The following is a 23139-nucleotide window of genomic DNA, read 5'->3' as shown; positions in this document are numbered from 1 at the left end:
CAAACCAGAATACTGGTTAGTTCTCTAGGAAATTAGCAATGTCAGGTTGCTGAGTAATGGTTTGATCTAAACAAAACAATTTCCTAACGATATTAGTGACAGAATGAGAGAATTAAGAAATTAACATAGTTATGGAACTGAGAGCAGGTTTTGTTCATTCCCTTCTTGGTATTTCAGTTGCTTGGAAAGAAGAACAACTTTCTTCTTTCGTTTGTCCACTTTTTGGACTCCCTTTGCTTTTAAAAATCTATTTATCTGTTCCTTGTTTTGATGCTTAATGCCTGCCTTAATTGCCAAGCTACGTTTGCTAGGGTTGTTCTCAAACCTACTTATTTGTATGAAAAACAGCTTCTGCTATTATAAAATTATTATTCATTTTACAAGCAATACTATACATTGTTAATTCACACTTTTGTTTCAGCGACAGTGATACTACCAGAATATATAAATCCTAGGTTTGATATTTGTTTGACTAACCAAAGAAATCCTTTATTTAGGCATCAAACTCAAAGAAATCTCAGCTGCCTGGAATTCTAAAACGAAAAGCTTTAGCCTATGTAAAATAGCTAAGATGTAGTTCATGTACGGTTATGTGTTGCTTAATGATGGGGACACATTCCAAGAAATGCATCATTAGGTGATTTAGTCTTTATGCAAACATAATAGAGTGTACTTTTGCAAACCTAGATGGTGTAGCCTATTAGACACCTAGGCAATATGGTATAGCCTAGTGGTCCTAGGCTACAAACCTGTACAGCATGTTACTGTACTGAATACTATAGGAATTTGTAACACAATGGTAAGCATTTGTGTATCTAAACCTATCTAAACATAGAAAAGGTACAGTGTAAATATGGTATTATCTTATAGGACCGATGTCATATATGCAATCTATTGTTGACTGAAACATGTTATGCAGTGCATGACTGTAGTTTAATCTCTTTTCAAAACCAAAGCAGAATTGATTTAATTTTATACATAGTATTATATTATATATAGTCCATGGTTCTTCCTTGGACTGTAGTTAGAAGCCAAGCAAGAGAGATTGGAGATAGCAGATTAAATATGGGAGGAAGAAAGAAAGGGCTATGAGAAAGAGGTGATTAGAAAGGAGACACAAGGACTGTCAAATTGAATGGCCATGGACTAAGTAACGCAGAAGCAAAAAAAAAAAATTAAGCAACTTGGTAACATCTGAGAACACCATTATTTTGCATGAAAGAATGATAACTGAAGCTCATGATGACATTGAATCATCATGAGGGTAAATTATATTACATATACTGTGTAAGTAAAAGCAGAGACATTAAAAATAGAAAGTTTTTCACTGAACTTGGTTAATGATTCAACTATTTACAACACTCACTATATAGTACGTATTGCTTATTGATGTGGACAAATGGTGTATTACTCTAGGTTTAGACTTTTTGAGAGGTTAATATGAACTAGATTTTAGAAGTTAGCTTGTGGTAGTAGTCATATCATAGTTAAAGCTTCTTTGTTTTTATTTTGGCTTGTTGTAAAAATATTTTCCAAAAATGCTTCAAAATAAATCTTTTATTTTAAGGGAAGACATTTGTTCATCTAAAGAGAAATGTAACATATTAGGTAAGTTATTTTGTCAATTAAGTTTAGCTTATGTAATTGTTTATTGAATTATTTAAAATAATGTTTAGGCTTTTTTCCATTTTCCATTTTAGTGATTTTGATTAAAATTATCTTGATAAATTACTACACTTGTCACTTATTTCATTCTGCTGCTGTAAATTTTACAAAATAATAAGAACTAACATTTATTTGCAAATTACTAAATATCAAATGCTGTGCATGAGAAATAATACATAATCACCTATATGCCAGTTTAAAGGGAAATAAAAAAATGAATAGCCATAAATTCACCATTAGATCTAAGTTAGAACTTTGCCACTAGTATTGCGTGGTCTATGCTCAGTCATTTTCCATCTCTCTGCTTTTCCCCATGAGGTAGCCAATAGCATGAATTTTGTGTTTACCAATTCCTTCTGTCTCTTGAAAAATAGTTTTATTACATACATACATGTTCCTAAACAAAAAGCATTTGCTTTTATTACATATATATGTGTTCCTAAACAAAAATTACTTTGCTTATTTTTGAATTCTGTAGTCAAAGTTCATGCATTTTCACTGTTATATAATATTTCATCTACAGTTTATATATCTATATCATATTAGTGTGTATTTGGGCTGATTCTACTTTCTTGTGTCATGAACTTCACTGGAAGAGCTAGGGTATATCCCTAGGATTAAGATGCCTGTGCCATTAAGTGAGCTAATATTCACATTTATAAGATATGACAAATTATTTTCTAAAGTGGTTATACCAATTTATACATTTATCAATAAACATTCCTTTTGATTATATCTTTATAAATACTGGGTATCTTCAGATTTCTCATCTTTTTTAGTCTAAAAGTAATATATTTTATTACCATTAGAATTTTCATTTCACTGATTGCTAATGAATTCAAGCATCTTTTCATATATTTGTATTTCTTTTTCTGTAAGGAATGAAATAAATGAAAGAAACATTGCCTATATTTGTGGTGTGGTATTTGTTGCTTTCTTAACTGCTTTTCAGGTATTCTTTATAACTTCCTGATACCAAACCCTTTTTGGTTTATACATATTACAAATACCTTTTAGCAGTTTGTTGCTTTGTTTTCATTCTTTTATGTGTGAAAATATAAAATGTAGCTAAATTTATAAACCTACTCTTTTAGCGTTAGCTTTTTTGTTTCTTTGTTAAGAAACCATTGTGTAACTCAAGGTCTAAACATACCCTGTTTTCTTGTAAATATTTTAAAATTTGTCCTTTAACATTTAAATCTCTAATCCATCGGGGTAATTTTTTTTGATATCATATTAGGTAGAGATTTAGTTTTATTCCTTTTAAAAATTCAAATAAATATTCTTTATTTAAAAAAAAAGGAATATTGTTAATCACCAAAACTGTATGCTGTTACTTTGCATGTACAATAAGTGAAAGGTGATTGCAGTACTTGGTGTACTGGTACTTAGCTCTGAAGTTATGTATAACAAATAGGAAACACAAAGCAATACAATATAGTAATTACAATGTGGAAAAGTTGCACTAAAGAGCCAAAGGCAACAGTCAAAACAATTATTGGAGATTTCATAGTATCGCTATAAATGCTTGTTTAGTTTTTTTCTTTATACTTTTAATACATTAGAATGTTAAGTATATGTAAGTATTGTAAATTTGCAAGAGTTGGCACTTCCAATACACTATGCACATTGTTTATTTAACGTAATAGTGTTAAAGCAATCCTTATAAGCCAAGCACAATGTGCTGCTATTTTGCTTCTACCTTTATAATATTGTACAAAGCTAGTAAATGGTGAATGCCAATAAAATTTTCATTTACCTGGAAATGCTACAAAACATGTCAGTCTCCTTAGCTCTAATGGGTATTATTCATGCAAAATGATGTGTAGTCTTGAAGTTTTCCTAAACTCATTATTTCACACTTGGCAAGATATGCAATACAGTGAGAAATTCAACAAGGCGGTGGAAATTCTATCAAAGAAGTTCAAAGTCACTGTGTGGGTTGCATCATCTACTCCCACAGATAAAGGGAAATGCCATATGTGATTATGGAGACTTCTTAAAACCAATATGATTAGTATTTGGAAAAGCTGGAATAACTTGTCATATCCCTTGATGGTTAACCATGTAACACATAGGTTAAAAAAAAGCCAAAAATTTTCCTTGTTAAACCTGAACTCTATAACCACATTCATACCTTTTGTTTTCATCTAAACATTACTTTTTAACATCTTTCCTTCCCTCTCTCAACTCCCCAAATTAAACCACTCTTAAAAATCAGTTGTACCTGATTCAAAAAACAACACAGAAACAAAAAAACCCTTCTTCTAACCCTCAAAATAAACAATTGCTTTGAAGTTCACTGTGAAATTACATTCATAATCTTTTTTTATTTGAATAACCAATTTTCCAAACTATACATTGAATAATTCCTCTCTTTTTCTGAGAATCTGCAATGTCATATATAAAATTTCAGTATGCACTTGAGTCCGCAACATCATGCCACAATTTTATGGGACCATACTTGCTATTTATCCATGCATCAGTTCCGTAATATTTTCATTTTTATAGTTCTATAATAAATATTAATCAGTGGGGTATATACCACCAGCTTATTTTCTTCAAGAATATTTTGGCTATTTTTGGACTTTTGTTCATCTATGGAAGTTTTAGAATCAACATGTTAAGTTCTCAAAACATTTATCTGTCTGTTTAAGTAAGACTTTTAAAATGTCATTCAATAATTATTTTCTGTCGATGTGTCATGTACAACTTTTGCTAGACTTTAATTTTTTAATTTGTTAATTTTTTTATTTCAATAGCTTCAGAGGTGCAAGTGGTTTTTGGTTACATGGATTAATTATATCATGGTGAAGTCTTAAGATTTTAGTGCACCCATCACTTGAGTAGTATACATTGTACCTAATAGGCAGTTTTTCACTCAGTTTTTCACTCCTCACCCCCCTCCCACCCTCACACCCTTCCCTCTTCTGAGCTTCCAGTGTCCATTGTACCACTCTGTATGCCTTTACATACCCATAGCTTAGCTTCCACTTATACGTGAGAACATGCAGTATTTGGTTTTTGATTCTTGAGTAACTTCACTTAGAATAATGCCTCCAGTTCCATCCAAATTGCTACAAAAGACAATATTTCATTCTTTTTGTTTGTGGAAGAACATACCATGCTCATGGATAGGAAAATGGCCATACTGCCCAAGGTAATTTATAGATTCAATGCCATCCCCATCAAGCTACCAATGAGTTTCTTCACAGAATTGGAAAAAACTGCTTTAAAGTTGTGTCTGAGTAGTAATCCATGGTGTACACATACCACATTTTCTTGCCCACTCATCAGTTGATGGATAATTAGGTATTTTTGCAGTCCTGAATTGTGCTGAGGTAGCATATGTGTGCAGGTGTCTTTTTGAAATAGTGACTTCTGTTCCTTTGGGTATATACCCAGTAGTGGGATTATTGGATCAAATGGTAGATCTATTTTTAGTTCTTTGAGAAATCTCTATACTATTTTCCACAGGGGTTATACTAATTTATATTCTTATCACAGTGTACTAGCATTTCTTTTTTACCACATCTATGCCAATATCTGTTGTTGTTTGACTTTATAAATAATGGCCTTTCTGGTTGGGGTAAGATCGTATCTCATTGCAGTTTTAATTTGCATTTTTCTGATGATCAGTAAAGTTGAGCATTTTTTCGTATGTTTGTTGGCCAATTGTATATCTGCTTTGAGAAATATCTGCTCATGTCCTTTGCTCACTTTTTAATGGGATTATTTGTTTTCTTGCCGATTTGCTTGAGTTTCTTGTAGATTCTGGATATTAGTCCTTTGTCACATGCATTGTTTGCAAATATTTCTCCCACTCTGCATTGTCTTTTCACTCTGATGATTATTTCTTTTGCTTTGCAGAAGCTTTTTAATTTAATCAGGTTCCACTTATTTATTTTTGTTTTTGTTGCATTTGCTTTTGGATTCTTAGTCATAAATCTTTGCCTAGGCCATCGTCCAGAAGAGTTTTTCCTTGGTTTTCTTCTTGAATTTTTATGGGTTCAAATCTTAGATTTAAGTATTTAATCCATCTTGAGTTGATTTTTGTATAAAGTGAAAGATAGGGATCCAGTTTCATTCTTCTACATGTGGCTATCCAACTTTCCCACCATCATTTATTAAATAGGGTATTCTTTCTCCAACTTATGTTTTTGTATGCTTTGTCAAAAATCAGTTAGTTGTAAGTATTTGGCTTTATTTGTGGGTTTTCTATTCTGTTCCATTGGTCTATGTGTCTGCTTTTATACCACTACCACACCATTTTGGTTACTATACCCTTGTAGTATAGCTTGAAGTTGTGTATGTGTTGCTTCCAGGTTTATTCTTTTTGCTTAGGATTGCCTTAGCTGTTGGGCTCCTGTTTGGTTCTATATGAATTTTATAATTGTTGTTTTATAATTCTTTGAAAACTGATATTGATATTTTGATAGAAATGCATTGAATCTGTAGATTTCTTGGCAATATGGTCATTTTCAATGATACTGATTTTTCCAGTCCATGAGCATGGGATGTATCTGTTTGTTTCATTTATTATTCATCTATATTTTCTTTCAGCAGTGTTTTATAGTTCTCCTTGTTGCGATTTTCCACCTCCTTGGTTAAGTGTATTCCTAGGTATTTTATTTTATTTTTTGCAACTGTTGTAAAGGGTTTGAGTTCTTGATTTGATTCTCTGCTTGGTTGTTTTTGGTGTATAGCAGTGATACTGATTTGTATATGCTGATTTGGAAACCTAAGACTTTACTGATTTATCAGATCTAGGAGTCTTTTGAAGGAGTCTGTAAGATGGTCTAGGTATACCATCATATAATCAGTGAACAGAGATCGTTTGACTTCCTCTTTTCCAATTTGGATGCCCTTTATTTCTTTCTCTTGCCTGACTGCTCTGGCTAAGACTTCTAGTAATATGTTGAATAGAAGTGGTGAAAGTGGGCATCTTTGTCTTGTTCCACTTCTCAGGGAGATTGCTTTCAGCTTCTCCCTGTTCAATATGATTGTGGCTGTGGGTTTGTCATATATGGCTTTTATTATTTTGAGATATGTTCTTTCTATGCCTAGTTTGTTGAGAATTTTTATCATAGAGGAATGCTGGATTTTATCAAGTTCTTTTTCTGAATCTATTGATATGATCATATGGTTCTTGTTTTTAATTCTGTTTATGTGATGAATCACATTTATTGACTTGTGTATGTTGAATCATCCCTGCATTCTTAGAATTAAACCTCTTTGAACATGGTGAGTTATTTTTTCGATGCACTCTTCAGTTTGCTAGTATTTTGTTGAAGATTTTTCTACCTATATTCATCAGGGATATTGTTCAGTAGTGGTTTTGTTGTTGTTGTTGTTGTTGTTGTTGATTTTTGGCTATGTCCTTTCTTGACTGGTATCTGGGCAATACTGGCTTTGTAAAATAAGTTAAGGAGGATTCCCTCCTTCATCTTTTGTAATAGTTTTAGTAGAATTGATACTAATTCTTGTTTGAATGTCTGATCGAATTCAGTAGTTAATCTTTCTGGCCTTGGGGTTCTTTCCTACATGTTGACTTTAGATAGCCTGATGATGGTAAGCCTTGGTGATATCCTTTTTGCAATGATTTTCTCAGGAGTTCTTTGAGTTTCTGAATGTCTGAATGTGTCTGAATGTCTAAATCTCTAGCAAGGCCAGGGAAGTTTTCCTCAGTTATTCCCAAAATAGATTTTACAAACTTTTTGATTTTTCTTCTCCCTTAGGAACACCTGTAATTCCTAGGTTTGGCCATTTTACATAATCTCATATTTCTTGGAGACTTTGTTCATTTTCATTCTTTTTAAAAAAAATTTGTCTGATTTGGTTAATTTGAAAGTCTTGTCGTTGAGCTCTGAAATTATCCCTTCTAGTCTATTGTTAGACTCCTTTTAGTCTATTGTTAAAATTTGCACTGCATTTTCTAGTTTCCTAAATGTGCCTTTCATTTCCAGAAGTTGATTTTTTTTAATTTAAAATATCTCTTTAGAACATTTTTTATTTATATACTGAATTTTTGAAAAATCCTATGTTGCTTTTTCACCTTTCTATTGTATCTCCTTGAGTTACTTAATAATCAACCTTTTGGATTCTTTATCTGGTATTTCAAATATTTCATTTTGGCTTACACCCATTTCTGGAGAGTTAGTGTGATCTTTTGGGGATGTTATACAACCCTGTTTTGCATATTGCCAGAATTATTTTTCTGGTTCCTTCTCATTTGGGTAGACTATTTCTTCTAATTATTTTTGTATTAATTTTGATTCAACTGGGTTTTTTTTTTTTTTTTTTTTAGAATTTCACTTTTCCCCCATTGAGGATGTGCCCTTAATGTTCATAGTTTATTGTCACCTAGCTTTGGTTTTGGGTGCTTTCAGTGGTGGACTCAGTATGAGTTCTTCGGTTATAGAAAATCCATGCAATGGGTTTCTCAGATGTTGGTTGTCATAGTGATCTGGTGGGTCTGTGGGTTCACTGTCTTCTGTGTGGCTGGAATGGAAGAGGTCTTATGACGCTTATTTTGTTGCCCCATGGTGTGCACTGTAAAAAGTGTTTTATCCCAGTATTTTATTTACTGGATTGAATAGTTCATGCTTCAGGCCAGTAAGAGGTACCTGTGGGTAAAAACTGGCTGTGGCTAAAGCAGTTGAGTAAATGCAAGACCCCAGAGTTGGGCAGACATCTCAGCCTTGACAGAGCAGGCTGGAGAAGCTGCCCTGAGGTCTTTTCAAGGGGAAGAGAAGGAGCCACCATGACTCTCCTTCCAAGCCAGCAGGAAAGCGATCCACCACCCAGTCACATTCCCGACCCAATGTTCTGGCTATTCAGATCAGACAAACACCTCATTTCATTTTTAGGAATGCTCATATTCCATTTAGAAAGGGGTTGTGACTCTACCTCTTGTGCAAACCTGGACCTGGAGGGTGCTCCTCCCGTGGGGATGTTGTCACCCTGAAGCACTCCAGAAAGGCTGTCTACAGATGGCGAGGGGGAGAAGTCCCCTTCTCTAAGACCCTTTATGAGCCCCAGGGCTGCTTAACTCTTGGGGTTGGGCTACAGATTTTCCCCACTGAGCTCAGAACTGTACCTATGCCTCTGCTGAAACTCCCCACAGGTGGAAAATTCAGGGACTCATGACCTCCAGTCTGGTTTCTTTTGTCCCACGGAGTGCTTCCTTAATATGGTAAACTCCCCTTCCCCCTAGAAGTAGCAGTCCCTGAGAGCCAGGCTTCTGTGAATCCTGCTGCTCCTTTGGGTGTAGCTGCCCAGTGATGCCGCCACACCCCAGGTTGGTGCTGGACAATGTCTTCAAGGGATCCAGAGATGTGGCCTGTCCTCTAGTTTTCCAGTAGCAGGTACCAGTACCAGCTCTGATGGAGGTGGGAGGAGAGTGACGTAGACTCTGAGATTTCCTTCATTATAAGTAGCCTTAGTGTGTTGGCTTTCCCAAATGTCAGCTGTAGTAGTGATGTACTGGCTCATGGACAGACTCAAGATCTCCTGGTTAGCCAGGGTGATGCAGGCACCTTCCTGAGCCAGGAAGGAGAAAATTGGACTTACAGATGTTGTAACTGGCAGTTCAGTTGCACACCAGCTAGGAGATGGTGCTTTCAAAAGTACACCAGTTATGGTGGTAGCAGTGGAATTTGTGCTTGCCTTATGTTACTTAGGGGAGGTACTCTGATATCTCAGGCAATGGATGGAGCCATGGAACTCGCAAATGTCCTTGTCTTTTGTGTTATGCTACCAGGGCAGGTGGAGGGGCAAAGCTAGGTTGGGGATGGGTCAGGCAAGTCTGTGCTCTGGCTCCGCACATGTAGGCACAAGCAGCAGCCCCAGTGGGAAGCAGAGGACAGTTTCCTGGCTGCTAGAGTAATGTTCCAGGGAGGAGCACAGTTGCCTCTGATACACAAAAGAATCTACACTGGGAGGTGGCAGGAAGCCCCACTCAGCTCCCACACTCTTGCAAGGCAGGTCTTAACACCCACAATGATCTGCTAACAGCAGCTAACTGGGGTTCAGGCAGCTTGTTTCAGAACTCAAAACTGCCCCAGACCATAAGCCTTCCCTATGGAGACAGAGTGGCTTTCAGGCCACACCCTTTCCTGTCTGCCCATGAAGCAAAGGTGTCCAGCTCTTGCCCCCGTGGTGTTAACACACTTCAGGCTTGCTCCTCGGGTCTGGCCAATGAGGTTCGCTCCCACTTGAGATTATATTGCAAACCTCATTTGGGAGCTTCTCTCAACCTGTTACCACTGCCTGAATTAGCTGGCCAACTTTTGTGAGGTTCCCTGTGAGAAAGGATCAGAAATGGCTTTCTTCCATCCCTGCTGGAGACTGGGAGTACACACACTGATGCTGCTCCTTCTTGTTTATTCCCCACTGCTCTCTAAATCAGCTGCAGCACTGGGTAGGGTTAATGCCTTCCCCCCATGGCCTGGATTTCCTGGCTCCCCTGTGGTAGTGTGTCTCACGGTGGCAGGCTCTCCCCGATTCATACTTGGGAGGCCCCATTTTCCGTCGGGTCATGATGTAGGCTGTTGCCCATTGCTTCCTTCAAAGGGTCTGTGGTTTCTTTCCATTTTTGGTTAAGTTTCTGGGTTGCTCCTTGGAAAAAAGTTCACAGTGTGAGTCCCACATGCTATTGTGTCTTTCCGGGTGTGAGAGGCATGCCAAAAATACCTGCAGTTAGCCATCTTGGAGAAAAGAAAAAAAAAGACTTTTATTTTCTATTGTTAAAGTAAATGTTTTATGGTGCTGGTCCATAGAAATGCAACAGATTATTTGGCTTGTTGATTTTTAAATGCAGCCATCTGATTCATCACTTTAATTAATTCTCATATTTTCACTTGTAGATTCTTTTGGATTGTTATGTGAATAATTATGTTTGTGAATTATGGCAATATATTGCCTGTTTTTTAATCCTTATAACGCTTTTCTTGTCTTACTGCAAGATACAAACCTCTTATAGAAAGATGAAGAGACCTTTCTGGATTTTAAAAGGAATATTTTAAGGTTTCACCATTAAGAAAAATATTTGTTATAGGTTCTTAGCAGATAAATTTATTATCCTTGTTTTCTGAGTCTTTTAAACAATGATATATGTTTTATTTTCTTAAGTGTTTTTTCTGCAGATAGTGAAATGATCACATGATTATTTCATCTTAACCCATTTATGTCTAGTGTTCCATTATTGGAATGCTAATTTTGTGGAAGTTATATACATCCTACTGCTCAAGTTCATCACCAAGGTCTGATTTTTCACACAAAAAAATGTGCAACCTCCTGTATAAATGGGTTAATCTGGTGAATTCCCTAGATTTTTAAAATCAATACTATTTTTAATTGACAAATCATAGTTATATACATTTTTGGGGTAAAATGTGGTGTTTTGATATACATAGATAATGTGGAATGATTAAATCAAACTAATTAACATACCTATTATTCTTTTTTTTGGTGAGACATCTGAAATGTACTTTCTTAGTTATTATAATACATTATTATAACTATCATCACCCTCCTGTGGCAATAGATCTCAAAAACTTATTTCTCCTGTCTAACTGTCCTCCTGTCTAACTGAAACGATGTACCTTTTGACTAAGAACTTCTCCATTCCCTACCTCCAATATCTGCCCACACTCCCTCAGCATCCAGAAACCACCATTCTTCTCTCTACTTATCAGAGTTCGACTTTTTTAGATTCCATGTGAATGAGATCATATGATATTTGTCTTTCTATGCCTGGCTTAATTCACTGAGCATAATGCCCTACAGATTCATCCATCCTGTTGCAAATGATAGAATGTTCTTTTTTAAAGGCTCAATTGTGTTCCATTATGTGTATATACCACATTTTCTTTATCTACTTATGCATTGATGTATACTTATATTGTACACTGTTGCTGGTAAATTATTACAGCCATTATGGAAAAGAGTATGAAGATTTCTCAAAAAGCTGAAAATAGAACTACCATATGATATAGCAATCCCACTCCTGGGTATATAGCGAAAGGAACTGAAATCAGTATGATGAAGAAACATTTGCATTTCCATGTTTATTGCAGCATGGATTTTTCTGATGGTAAACCAACCTTGAACAAGACTTTTCCTTCTCTATGCCCCCGACACTGCTAGGTTCCACTTGCTAATTTCATGCATACATTTTCAGGAGTGAAAATGACCTGTAATTTTCCTTTATTTTAGTGTAGTTTTCTAATTTTGATTATAAGGTTTCATTCACCTTATAAAATGAGTTAGGATGTATTACTTTTTTCCCCAAGTTTAGAAGATTTTATGTGCTATTGGAATGATACATCCTTTCAACATTTGAACAGTTGGTAGGCCCCACGTAGAAAACCATTTGCGTTTACTTGCCATCATATTTATTTGCGGAAGGTTAACCATTTATGGAGTTTCTCCAGTGGAAATCAGATTTTATTTATGTCTTCTTAAATATATTTGAAAAGTTGTTCTTTCTAGATATGTCTTTTACTAGTAACATTTATTAGCTTAAATTATTTTCATAACATTTTCTTATTGTTTTAAACTTTCTCCCTCTAGCTGTGTCTCAGTTTATTTCGGATATTGTTTGTGCCCCCTTTTTAATAGATCAATTCACTGAAATAGTATTTATTTCATTTGTCTTTTTAATGAATCAACTATTTGCTTTTTATGTCTTATTTTTATTTCATGAATGTCTACTCTTTGTTATTTTTCTTGTAGTTTTGTTTTTCAATTTACTCTTGCTGTTCTATTTGTAAGTTGATTGCTTAACTGATTAATATCCAGGATTTCTTCTTTTATAATTTTACTATTTAAGACCATCAACTTACTTCAGGATATCACTTTTTTGGGTCCCATAAGTTTTTATTAGTATTTTCCATGTCATTAAAAATTCTAAATGTATGTAAAACATATTTAAATTCAATCATGATTTATTTGCTGCTTCATGAATTATTTAAAAATGAATTTAAACATTTCTGAATGTGTGGAGACTTGTTATTTTTGTTTATTGACTTGCAATTTAATTTTATTGTAGCTGGGGAATGTGATCTATTGATATTCTTTGAAATCTTGATATTTCCTTAATGATCTATTATGTACCCAATTTAAGAAAATACTCCATGTATACTTAAAAAGAATGTATATTCTCTGAGTTCTGCATTTGTCTGTTAAATCAAATTTGCGAATTGTGTAATTCAGATCAACTGTGTATTTACTAATTACATTACTAATTGAAACATGAAGTATATCTCTATCACTTTCTTCATATAATATTACAATTAGTTACTTCATCTAGCTGAAGGCTAACTTATTAGATATATAGTTTGGTGAATAGAACCTTCTATAACTGTGTAGTGACTGTCTTTATCTCTGATAGTGCTTTCTAAAGAAAAAATAGAGTTGGTGTGTCTGAGCTGTTGTCACTCACAATAAACATATGGGTTATTTCCGCACCAACAAGCAGTTCTTCAACTCTCCAGACACTGAATACTCTACAATTCAATTCATTTCTGATATTTAATACCTTGAGTTTGTGTCAGACTCCACAGGTTTAAGCACTCAGTCCTATAAAACTATCCTAATTTCAGGCACCAGTTGCAAGTATTAGGTGCCCAGGGTACCTACACATCTGTCTGAGTTGGCTGCAACGTCGGGGGTTCTCACAACCCACTCTTTCTGATTCAATAATTTACTAAAATAACTCATAGGCTTCAGTTGTTTCCTGATTTAACAGGCAAATACTCTTATTTTTGAAATATAGTTTTCTAGTTACCAATTCTAGGTTGACAGTTATTTTCTCTCAATATTTTGAATATATGATGGTGTTGTGTCTGCCTTTTGCTATTGAGAAATCTATAGTGGGTTTAGTTGTAGATTTTTTTGGTGATCTGTCTTTTATAAGATCCTCTCTTTGTCTTGAATATAAAGCAGTTTCATTAAAACTTAATCCTAATATAGATGTGTTTCTTTTTATTTATCCTGCTTGGGCTATGTTGTGAGTCCTGTATCTACTGTTTATCTTTCAGCAATTTTGGAAAATTTTCATTGTTTTCTTTTGAATTTTATCCTATTCTTTTATCTGTTTTCACCGCGGGATTCTACTCCATCTGTATTAGGTCTTCTTATTGTGTTTTCTATGCTTTCACTTCTTTTTCTCTTCCTGCCTCATTCAAGCAGCTCTAATTTCCATTTAACTAATATAAATTAGTATATTTGGCTCTCTCTTTCGCTGTGTCTAATCTGGTATTTCACCCAAACTTCACATTTTATATTTTAAAATATATATATTTTTCAATGTAAAAGATACTACTTAGTTCTTATTAAAAATCTACCTGTTCATTTTGTTTACATTTAAAAAATATTTGTTCATGTTTTTAATTGAATTTCATTTTCTTAAACATCTTATGTGGAATGATTTTTATATTATGTATCTGAAAATTCACACATCTGAAATACTTGATAGCCATACATCTTATTTCTGCTTTTACATATGTTCTCTTCTTTATTTATTTGATGGTCTTTGATTTTGAGCTTATATTTATTTAATATTAAGCCATGGGATTGAAAAATTGCTAGCTCAAAAAGTGTGTGCTTTCTTCCAGAGATTTTTATTTCTTGTTGAAATCCAAAGGGTGTTCATAACTGGAGTCCCTGGCTTAATGAAGAAAACTCAACATCCACATCCACCTTGAAGCTTCCTCTAGCAAGCTCTAACTCTTTGGATAATATTACTTTTATCAGTATTTGCCTTCAGAATAGCATCTATCCTTTTTATTCATTGCTTACCACTTAGAATTTGAAAAGTATGAATGTGTGTGTATGTGTGTACATAAGCCTGCATGCTTGCATATTGAGAGAGAGAGAGAGAGAGAGAGAGAGAGAGAGACACAGACATATGAGTGCTAAATCACTGAGGTTTGGACTTGATAGTCCTCACTAGTCATGTAAGCTAGGCATAAATCGAAACTTAGTTTTTATTAAATATCTAGTTTATGTTAAGGGATTCTTTAGAAATGCCAGTCTTCCACACTTGTAGAAATAGACACTTGTTGCTCTAATTTTTACAACAGACTGAATTTATTCCTCCCTACAAACTATTCTCTGACTTTGTTAAGTGTATTTTATGAGATCACTTAACAAGAATCTATTGAATATATTTCTTGCATTATCTATATCCTGTTGTCCCATCTTTATACTTAAGTAGTACAAACTTTTACTGAGTATCTGTCATTTCTTACCTTTTTTTAGTGATTGAATGCTAGACATTCTGAACTGTTCCTATAGAAATGGTTGGTCTTCTAGTCCCGAGTTATGGTTTTATAGCTTTCTGCCACTCCTATGTACATCAATTATAATGACATTCAGAAACATATAATATGCTGATGAAAGCATTATTATCCCTTAAGTCAAGAGTAATGATGATAATGATAGTTAAGGTATTTGAATGCTTCCTATTAGATACTATGTTAAAACAACTGTTATTATAATTTTATAGATGAGGATGAATAATTTGCACAAGACCACACAGCTTATATTAATGCAAGTATTAGTATTTTATTTTCTCATCTGAAATATGTAAAAATAACAAACTAAGGAGAGTTCTTAATGATAAACACAAAATGTTGGTAGTAATTACTAGATTTCCCATCATATCTCCATTTACATTTATTGTTGCCTCAGTTCCTGACCATGTTTTGCAAAATATGTTGCAGAATGATTCTCATTCTTCAGGATGGCTAGATTGGGTGACTGTATGCAGCTTCTTTTATTTCCAAACACAGGGAACCTGTATCAAGCTTGGGCCCATGCTGCTTTATTCTATCTTTAGACTTTTAGAGAATCCAGAATTAGCTTGAATGAGTCTAGACACAAACCATCAACCAGCGGCATGTTTCCATAATATTAACCATTTACTTTGAGTTTTGTTGGTGTTGCCTGCTTACGGGAATATTTGAGCTTGGTCTCTAATCACATTTGATGCATATTTTTACAAATCTCTTATCTGACTAACATGTTCAGTTTAAAATGTATATAACTTTAAGCATGAAACATTAAGTTTGGTTGGTAATGGACTCATTACTGTGTTCCAAATATCTGCACAGCGCTAAAAATGAAAATATTGGAACTGTACAATTTGGCAAATTAAAAATACTAACAAATCCTACTGTAGAATGTCCATGAAAGAAATGTGTTTCCCTTAAACTTATCCTGACAAAAGAGAAACATATAAAAAGATGATGATTCACTAAAAAACTGAACATGCAAGCATCAATTGTAGAATCTTAAGGAAGCCAGTAATTCCCTCACACTCTACAGAGGAAATAATTTCTCTACAGAGAAATAACTTTTTTGTTCTTTTAAATTTTTTTCCTTGCTTAATTTTAGTCTTCGTTGTAAGGAAAAAGCTCGTTTTCTAGAGGGACCTGGCCGAAGCAATACCTTTTGACAGTGTGGTCAGAAAGAGAGCAAATCTTTCCTTTTTGTTAAAAACTATTGGCTAATGAACTTCATCTTTTGACTTCTCCCCAGCTTATTTGGATTCCTCAGTTTAACTTCCATTTCTCTTAAAGCACAACGAAAACGTTCTAGTTGTTAGGACATCTACCTTAAATGCTAAGAAGATGTTCAAGTTTTTAACTCCTAAGAATAAAAAACGAAATAGCAGGGAAGAGCTAAACTAGGAGCTAATGGAAGTCGGTTTATTCTATATTAAGAAATTTCTAAATGCAAAAGCTTTATAGCAAGAAACTGATGATCTTATATATGAAAAAATCTTTTTTTTTTGGTGAAAGGAAGAGTTCTACGAAAGCAGGTAAATTTACAACCAAATTGTAGGGTAGTAATAGCAAAATCATGGGATTATGTTAATCTAAAAAATAAGTAAATGAAAAACTAACATGATTGGTGATGAAATATGGATTGTTTTAATAAATATTTATTTTGAGTGTCTTATTCTATGTTATTTTTAGAGGACTACATAAACTATAATTATTGCTGTCTTTGGTGTCCAGCCAGTTCATACCTTCATCTTTCAACAGCACATTTGAGTTGCATGTTATTCTTTATACAGGACTAAACAGATCCTGATTTGCAATACATTTCCTATTGTGGAAATGTTACAAAATTATTCAGTGACTGCAGTAATGCTTATATTATAAATTCATTTTATTGTATTTAACATATACTAAATGCCAGACACTATTCTGACCACTTAACATATTTTTCATTTATGTCATATGATAATTGAATATTTGTATACTGCTTTAAACCTTAAAAAATTAAAGAAACTCCATTGATTTGTAGAGTTCCGTGCCGTTTTCTTCTCTTGTTAGCTTTTCTATTACCAATCAACACATTTAATCTCTTTCCTGCTACCCACACTAATGTGTTAAAACACTTCGTACTTCCTGCAAATATTCTTTTCTTTTTAAAAAATTTAAAAAAAAAATTTCAAAAAGTTGTTTGCTCACTCTACATTTTTGGATTATTTACTTCAGTAAAAGATTCCAAAAATTTGCAAAGACGATTTCAACTGCAGATAAATCATTCCGTTCTCTTTTTTTCACTTTCGAAAACATTCATTCAATATTAACAGCCAATTCTGCATTCTTTTCTAAGTAATAACGTCAATGGTTAAATGCTTCAAAATTAAGTTCTTACTTTATGATTTTGGTAGTGTTTTCCATTTTGATGAAATACAAATGTGAAATTTTTCAGGTTTATCATACTTAGGTACCATATGTGATCCTTTACAAAGCTGCTTTATTAATGAAGAAAAAGGACTCATTTCTGCTTTTACTATAGCCCATGAACTTGGGCACACGTAAGTACCTTCTGTCACCTCCTTAATGTGCATTCTATTTGTCTTTGCACAGAATGTCTGAAATTCCATCTTCAGTTGAGTAATTAGCACCTTTTTTTCTTCATAAAATGTTATTAGTGTAATTTTCTTCCCTGAAATGCTAACTCTGGCTCTTTTGTGATCTATGTTAGGTCAGACAGGCTGCACAGATCAACAGACTAAGCAAAGAACTAGAACTTGGGAATTCTTTTATTTCCTTTACTGTATTGGATACATGACAAGCACTTCTGGCCTCTGTCTCTTGTTATCCTATATATGACCAGGTACTGTCCTCTACCATTTTATGGGAGGGCCTGCATGGGCTCCTGGTTCTGGGGGACTCCCCCAAATATTTGTAATACCAACTCATTTCTTGCTCTCAGTAATGTACCCCAACAGAGGATATTGCCCATGGGAATTTCTTAGTTACTAAAAGATTTTTTTTTAAGTTTTCACTTTTTCCATAGTTGCTCATAAAAATTTGGGATTCTCTTACCTTTTCCTGCATTACTGAAAAATATGCTGGGGTTCTATGTTATAAGAATAGAGGCCGTGATTTCTCATGATACCCTTGGAGCTCCCATGGAAAATCAGAAACCCCTACAAATGTATCCTCTGAAAAAAGATTCTAAATGTACCCCTCAGAACTCCTGGTGTTTCTTTGTTATCTGCTAATAAGGACCTGAATCTAGAGTTGCCTGTGTTAGTTTGACCACATTTAATTTCCTATTCATGCCTTGAGATATCATTAGAACATTCAAGGGGAATAATAATTTCAAATGGAGATAATATTTAGTAAACGATCATCTCTTCAGTTCCTTTTTTGCATGGTTATATCTCATAATCATCAACAAGCTACACACTTTATTTTGTAAGTTGTTTATGAAGTGGGGGGATAGGATGAGCAGAATATCTGAGGACAGTAGAAGTAGTGCAGCAACATCTGGGTAGCACTGTGTGCTGGTTTTCAAGGCTGCTGACCAGTAGAAGACTATTTTTGCAGAGTACCATCTTAGATATTTGTTTTCTTCCTGTGAAACTCTTTAGGTGTCTCTAGTATATGGGTAAGTTGTTTAATTTAAAAAATGGTTTAAATACAAATTTTAGCAGGCAAGGATCTGAATTAAGTGGTTTCAGTGTTCCTTTTAAACTTGAGCTTATACTTGAGATCCCCCCCAGATTGTATAGGATCTGCTGCCGACGTGCTAATTACTTAATAATTAAGTCATGAAGATTTGACTGCTCTTTAGGAATGTTTTTGTTATTGTAGTTCTGTTAAGCATCACTTAGGAAGTATGGACCTGAAATAGTATTTAGGGTCTTTCAGATAAAATAGATGGATACTGTAGAATGATGAGAATTGGGGATTCACGAAGTTCTTGTGATATTGTAGCCATAGTCAATGGTCTAGAATTTAGTGTGGTATTACCTTTACCTAATCTCTATCCACACACATCTCTATCCACAACATGGGATATCCATGTCGAACCTGCAGGAACTTTTTGCAATCAATGCTGTGGTCCATAGCCAGGACAGGGCAACAGAGTCCAAGTATTTTGATTGTGTAGGATTCAGATGCCAGATCAGCCCATAATATTTCCTCAGCCATCAGTGTTTCTAAACACGAACATTGTAAGGCCTATGGATAGGATGGAGTTCAAATTATGATATAAGCGTATTTATCTATATTTTATATTGTATTATAATGTGACTATAAAGGATCTGTTACTAATATTGTATGCATCTTTTGATATTCCTTTTAAGTGTTTATTTTTATTTTTAGACTTGGTGTTCAACATGATGATAGTCCTAGATGTAGAGAAATGAATGTTATGCAAGCATCATGTAATGGCCCCTGTTTTAAGTTTTCACATGAGTCCTTGGAGCTATCAAACTGTAGTCGGAAAATACATTAACAGTTCTAGAGTAAGTAAATTTCTATGTTACATAATTGAACATGTATTCGATTATAGTGACTTTGAAATCGATATTTTTAAAAAGTAGTTCAATTTCTGTTTGAATTTTTCATTTAAATTTATGTTTACTTTGATCGTACAAATGGATGTTTAAGAACAAGAAGAGTTGTGTGTGTGTGTGTATACATATATATATATAATTTCACTCTTTAAAATTAATATTTTTATTGTAGTTCAGACCTAGCTATTATTTTTTTATTCTGGATTATTTCTTGTGATGAAAACTATGTTTGATGGGAGACTTATGGGAATTCCAGTTTCCCATGTGTTTTTGAGTTTTTTCGAAGTGACTAGGTAATATTTTGAGAGAAATTTTTGTGGCTGAAGTTTGAGGTGCCCCTGAAGGACAGAGAATAGCTAAAGTCAAACTATGAATTCTTCTGATAGTTCTCTAAAGTCACAGAGATGTCGAGTCTCTAACTTTACATAGTCTTTCAGGAGCTCTTTGTAGCTCTGAAGAGAGGTAGTAGATCCAGGTTTTTCTTGCTTTCTCCACCTTCCTTCAGGTTTCTCTGCTTCCCAATTTCTTTTATCCAAATGGTGTTTCTTTCTCAGTCACTGAAACTTTTCCAAAAGGCAAGCCTGAGCTCCTTCCCAATAATCTTTTTGTATAAATATAACACTACTTCACTTCTTCTACTGATATATTCTAACCATCAATTTAACAGTGTTAGTATTTTCTAATTCCTTCTCTCTGTATGAAACCTACGGGAACAAATAAAATCATGCTTTGGAATATATATTTATAAATATATCCTCGAATTATAACCAACAGTGATAATACATACTTCTATGGGAGCTTGACTTAAAAGCACAACTTATATTTGCTGATCTGTAAAGAATTGTATATAGCTTTGTTCAATGGTTAAAAATACTGATGTGACATAAAATAAATTAAATATGTGTTTTCTCCTTAGAAGACGGTAGTATTTTGATTTTCTTCAAAGAAATTTTTTTTTTTTTAAATTATACTTTAAGTTCTAGTGCTGAGCATAACGCAGTAGGTTTGTTACATATGTATACTCTTGTGCCATGTTGGTGTAAGCAAATTCATCAACTCGTCAGCACCCATCAACTCGTCATTTACATCAGGTATAACTCCCAGTGCAATCCCTCTCCCCCTCCCCTGCCTCCCTGTGATAGGCCCCGTGACACCCTCCAAGTCCAAAGAGTCCATTGTTCAGTTCCCACCTATAAGTGAGAACATGTGGTGTTTGGTTTTCTTGTCTGTGGATAGTTTGCTAAGAATGATGTATTTCCAGGCTGCATCCATGTCCCTACAAAGGACACAAACTCATCCTTTTTTATGGCTGCATGGGTATTCCATGGTATGTGCACATTTTCTTAACCAGTCTGCCATCATGGACATTTTCAGTTGATTCCAAGTCTTGCTATTAGAATAGTGTCGCCACAAACATACGTGGTGCATGTGTCTTTATAGCAGCATGATTTATAATCCTTGGGTATATACCCAATGGGATGGCTGGGTCATATGGTACATCTAGTTCTAGATCCTGAGAAATCGCCATACTGTTTTCCATAATGGTTGAACTAGTTTTACAATCCCACCAACAGTGTGTAAAAGTGTTCCTATTTCTCCACATCCTCTCCAGCACCTGTTGTTTCCTGACTTTTAATGATTGCCATTCTAACTGGTGTGAGATGGTATCTCATTGTGGTTTTGATTTGCATTGATGGCCAGCGATGATGAGCATTTTTTCATGTGTCTGTTGGCTGTATGAATGTCTTCTTTTGAGAAATGTCTGTTCATATTCTTTGCCCACTTTTGATGGGGTTGTTTGGTTTTTCTTGTAAATTTGTTTGAGTTCTTTGTATGTTCTGGGTATTAGCCCTTTGTCAGATGAGTAGATTGCAAAAACTTTCTCCCATTCTGTAGGCTGCCTGTTCACTCTGATGGTAGTTTCTTTTGCTGTGCAGAAGCTCTTTAGTTTAATGAGAGATCCCATTTGTCAATTTTGGCTTTTGCTGCCGTTGCTTTTGGTGTGTTTTAGACATGAAGTCCTTGCCCATGCCTATGTCCTGAATGGTACTACCTAGGTTTTCTTCTAGGGTTTTTATGGTATTAGGTGTAACATTTAAGTCTCTAATCCATCTTGAATTAATTTTCGTATAAGGAGGCGAGTGATCCAGTTTCAGCTTTCTACTTATGGCTGGGCCAATTTTCAGCACCATTTATTAAATAGGGAATCCTTTTCCCCATTTCTTGCTTCTCTCAGGTTTGTCAAAGATCAGATGGCTGTAGATGTGTGGTGCATATTTCTGAGGACTCTGTTCTGTTCCATTGGTCATATCTCTGTTTTGGTATCAATCCCATGCTGTTTTGGTTACTGTAGCCTTGTAGTATAGTTTGAAGTCAGGTAGCTTGGATGCCTCCAGCTTTGTTCTTTTGACTTAGGATTGTCTTGGAGATGCGGGCTCTTTTGTTCCATATGAACTTTAAAGCAGTTTTTCCAATTCTGTGAAGAAACTCATTGGTAGCTTGATGGGGATGGCATTGAATCTATAACAACCTTGGGCAGTATGGCCATTTTCACATATTGATTCTTTCTATCCATGAGCATGGTATGTTCTTTTCCTCTTTTATTTCACTGAGCAGTGGTTTGTGGTTCTCCTTTAGAAGAGGTCCTTACATCCCTTTGTAAGTTGGATTCCTAGGTATTTGATTCTCTTTGAAGCAATTGTGAATGAAGTCTATTCAAGGAGTTTGGCTCTCTGTTTGTCCCACATTGCAAGAATGCTTATGATTTTTGCACATTAATTTTGTATCCTGAGACTTGCTGAAGTTGCTTATCAGCTTAAGGAGATTTTGGGCTGACAATGGGTTTCTTAAATATACAATCATGTCATCTGGTAAAGAGGGACACTTGACTTCTTCTTTTCCTAACTGAATAATTCTTGATTTCTTTTCTCTTGCCTGATTGCCCTAGCCAGAACTTCCAACACCATGTTGAATAGGAGTGGTGAGAGGGGGCATCCCTGTCTTCTGCCAGTTTTCAAAGGGAATGTTTCCAGTTTTTGCCCATTCAGTATGATATTGGCTGTGGTTTGTCATAAATAGCTCTTTTTATTATTTTGAGGTACGTTCCATCATTACCGAATTTATTGAGAGTTTTATTTTCTGAAGGGCTGTTGAATTTTGTCAAAAGCCTTTCTGCATCTATTGAGATAATCATGTGGTTCTTTGTCTTTGGTTCTGGTTTCTATAGCGTGCTGGATTACGTTTCTATTGATTTTAAGTGAATGTTGAACCAGCCCCTTTGCATCCCAGGGATGAAGCCCACTTGATCATAGGTGTGGATAAGTTTTGATGTGCTGATGTGCTGCTGATCCGGTTTGCCAGTATTTGATGAGGATTTTTGCATCGATGTTCATCAGGATATTGGTCTAAAATTCTCTTTTTTGTTGTGTTCTCGCCAGGTTTCGGTATCAGGATGATGCTTCCCAAATGAGTTAGAGATTCCTCTTTTCTATTGATTGGAATAGTTTCAGAAGGAAAGGTACCAGCCTCCTTGTACCACTGGTAACTAGCTGTGAAATTTTACCCTATCCCACCTTTGGTTGGTAGGCTATTAATTATTTCCTCAATTTCAGAGCCTGCTATTGGTCTATTCAGGGATT

General features: G+C 34.7%; 1 protein-coding gene across 1 annotated transcript in view; it reads left to right on the top strand.

The window, feature by feature from the left end:
• Positions 1 to 23139, top strand: part of ADAMTS20 (ADAM metallopeptidase with thrombospondin type 1 motif 20) — a 211085-nt gene that overhangs the window by 57730 nt on the left and 130216 nt on the right. The window contains 4 exon segments of the mRNA XM_031650426.1: positions 1568 to 1608; positions 17401 to 17506; positions 19308 to 19356; positions 19358 to 19442. Coding sequence (XP_031506286.1) covers positions 1568 to 1608; positions 17401 to 17506; positions 19308 to 19356; positions 19358 to 19442 — 281 coding nt within the window.

This window comes from Papio anubis, chromosome 9 (genome assembly GCF_008728515.1).
Source record: "Papio anubis isolate 15944 chromosome 9, Panubis1.0, whole genome shotgun sequence".
In the NCBI taxonomy this organism is placed as follows: Eukaryota; Metazoa; Chordata; class Mammalia; order Primates; family Cercopithecidae; genus Papio; species Papio anubis.
This window is presented reverse-complemented; position numbering and strand designations above follow the sequence as displayed.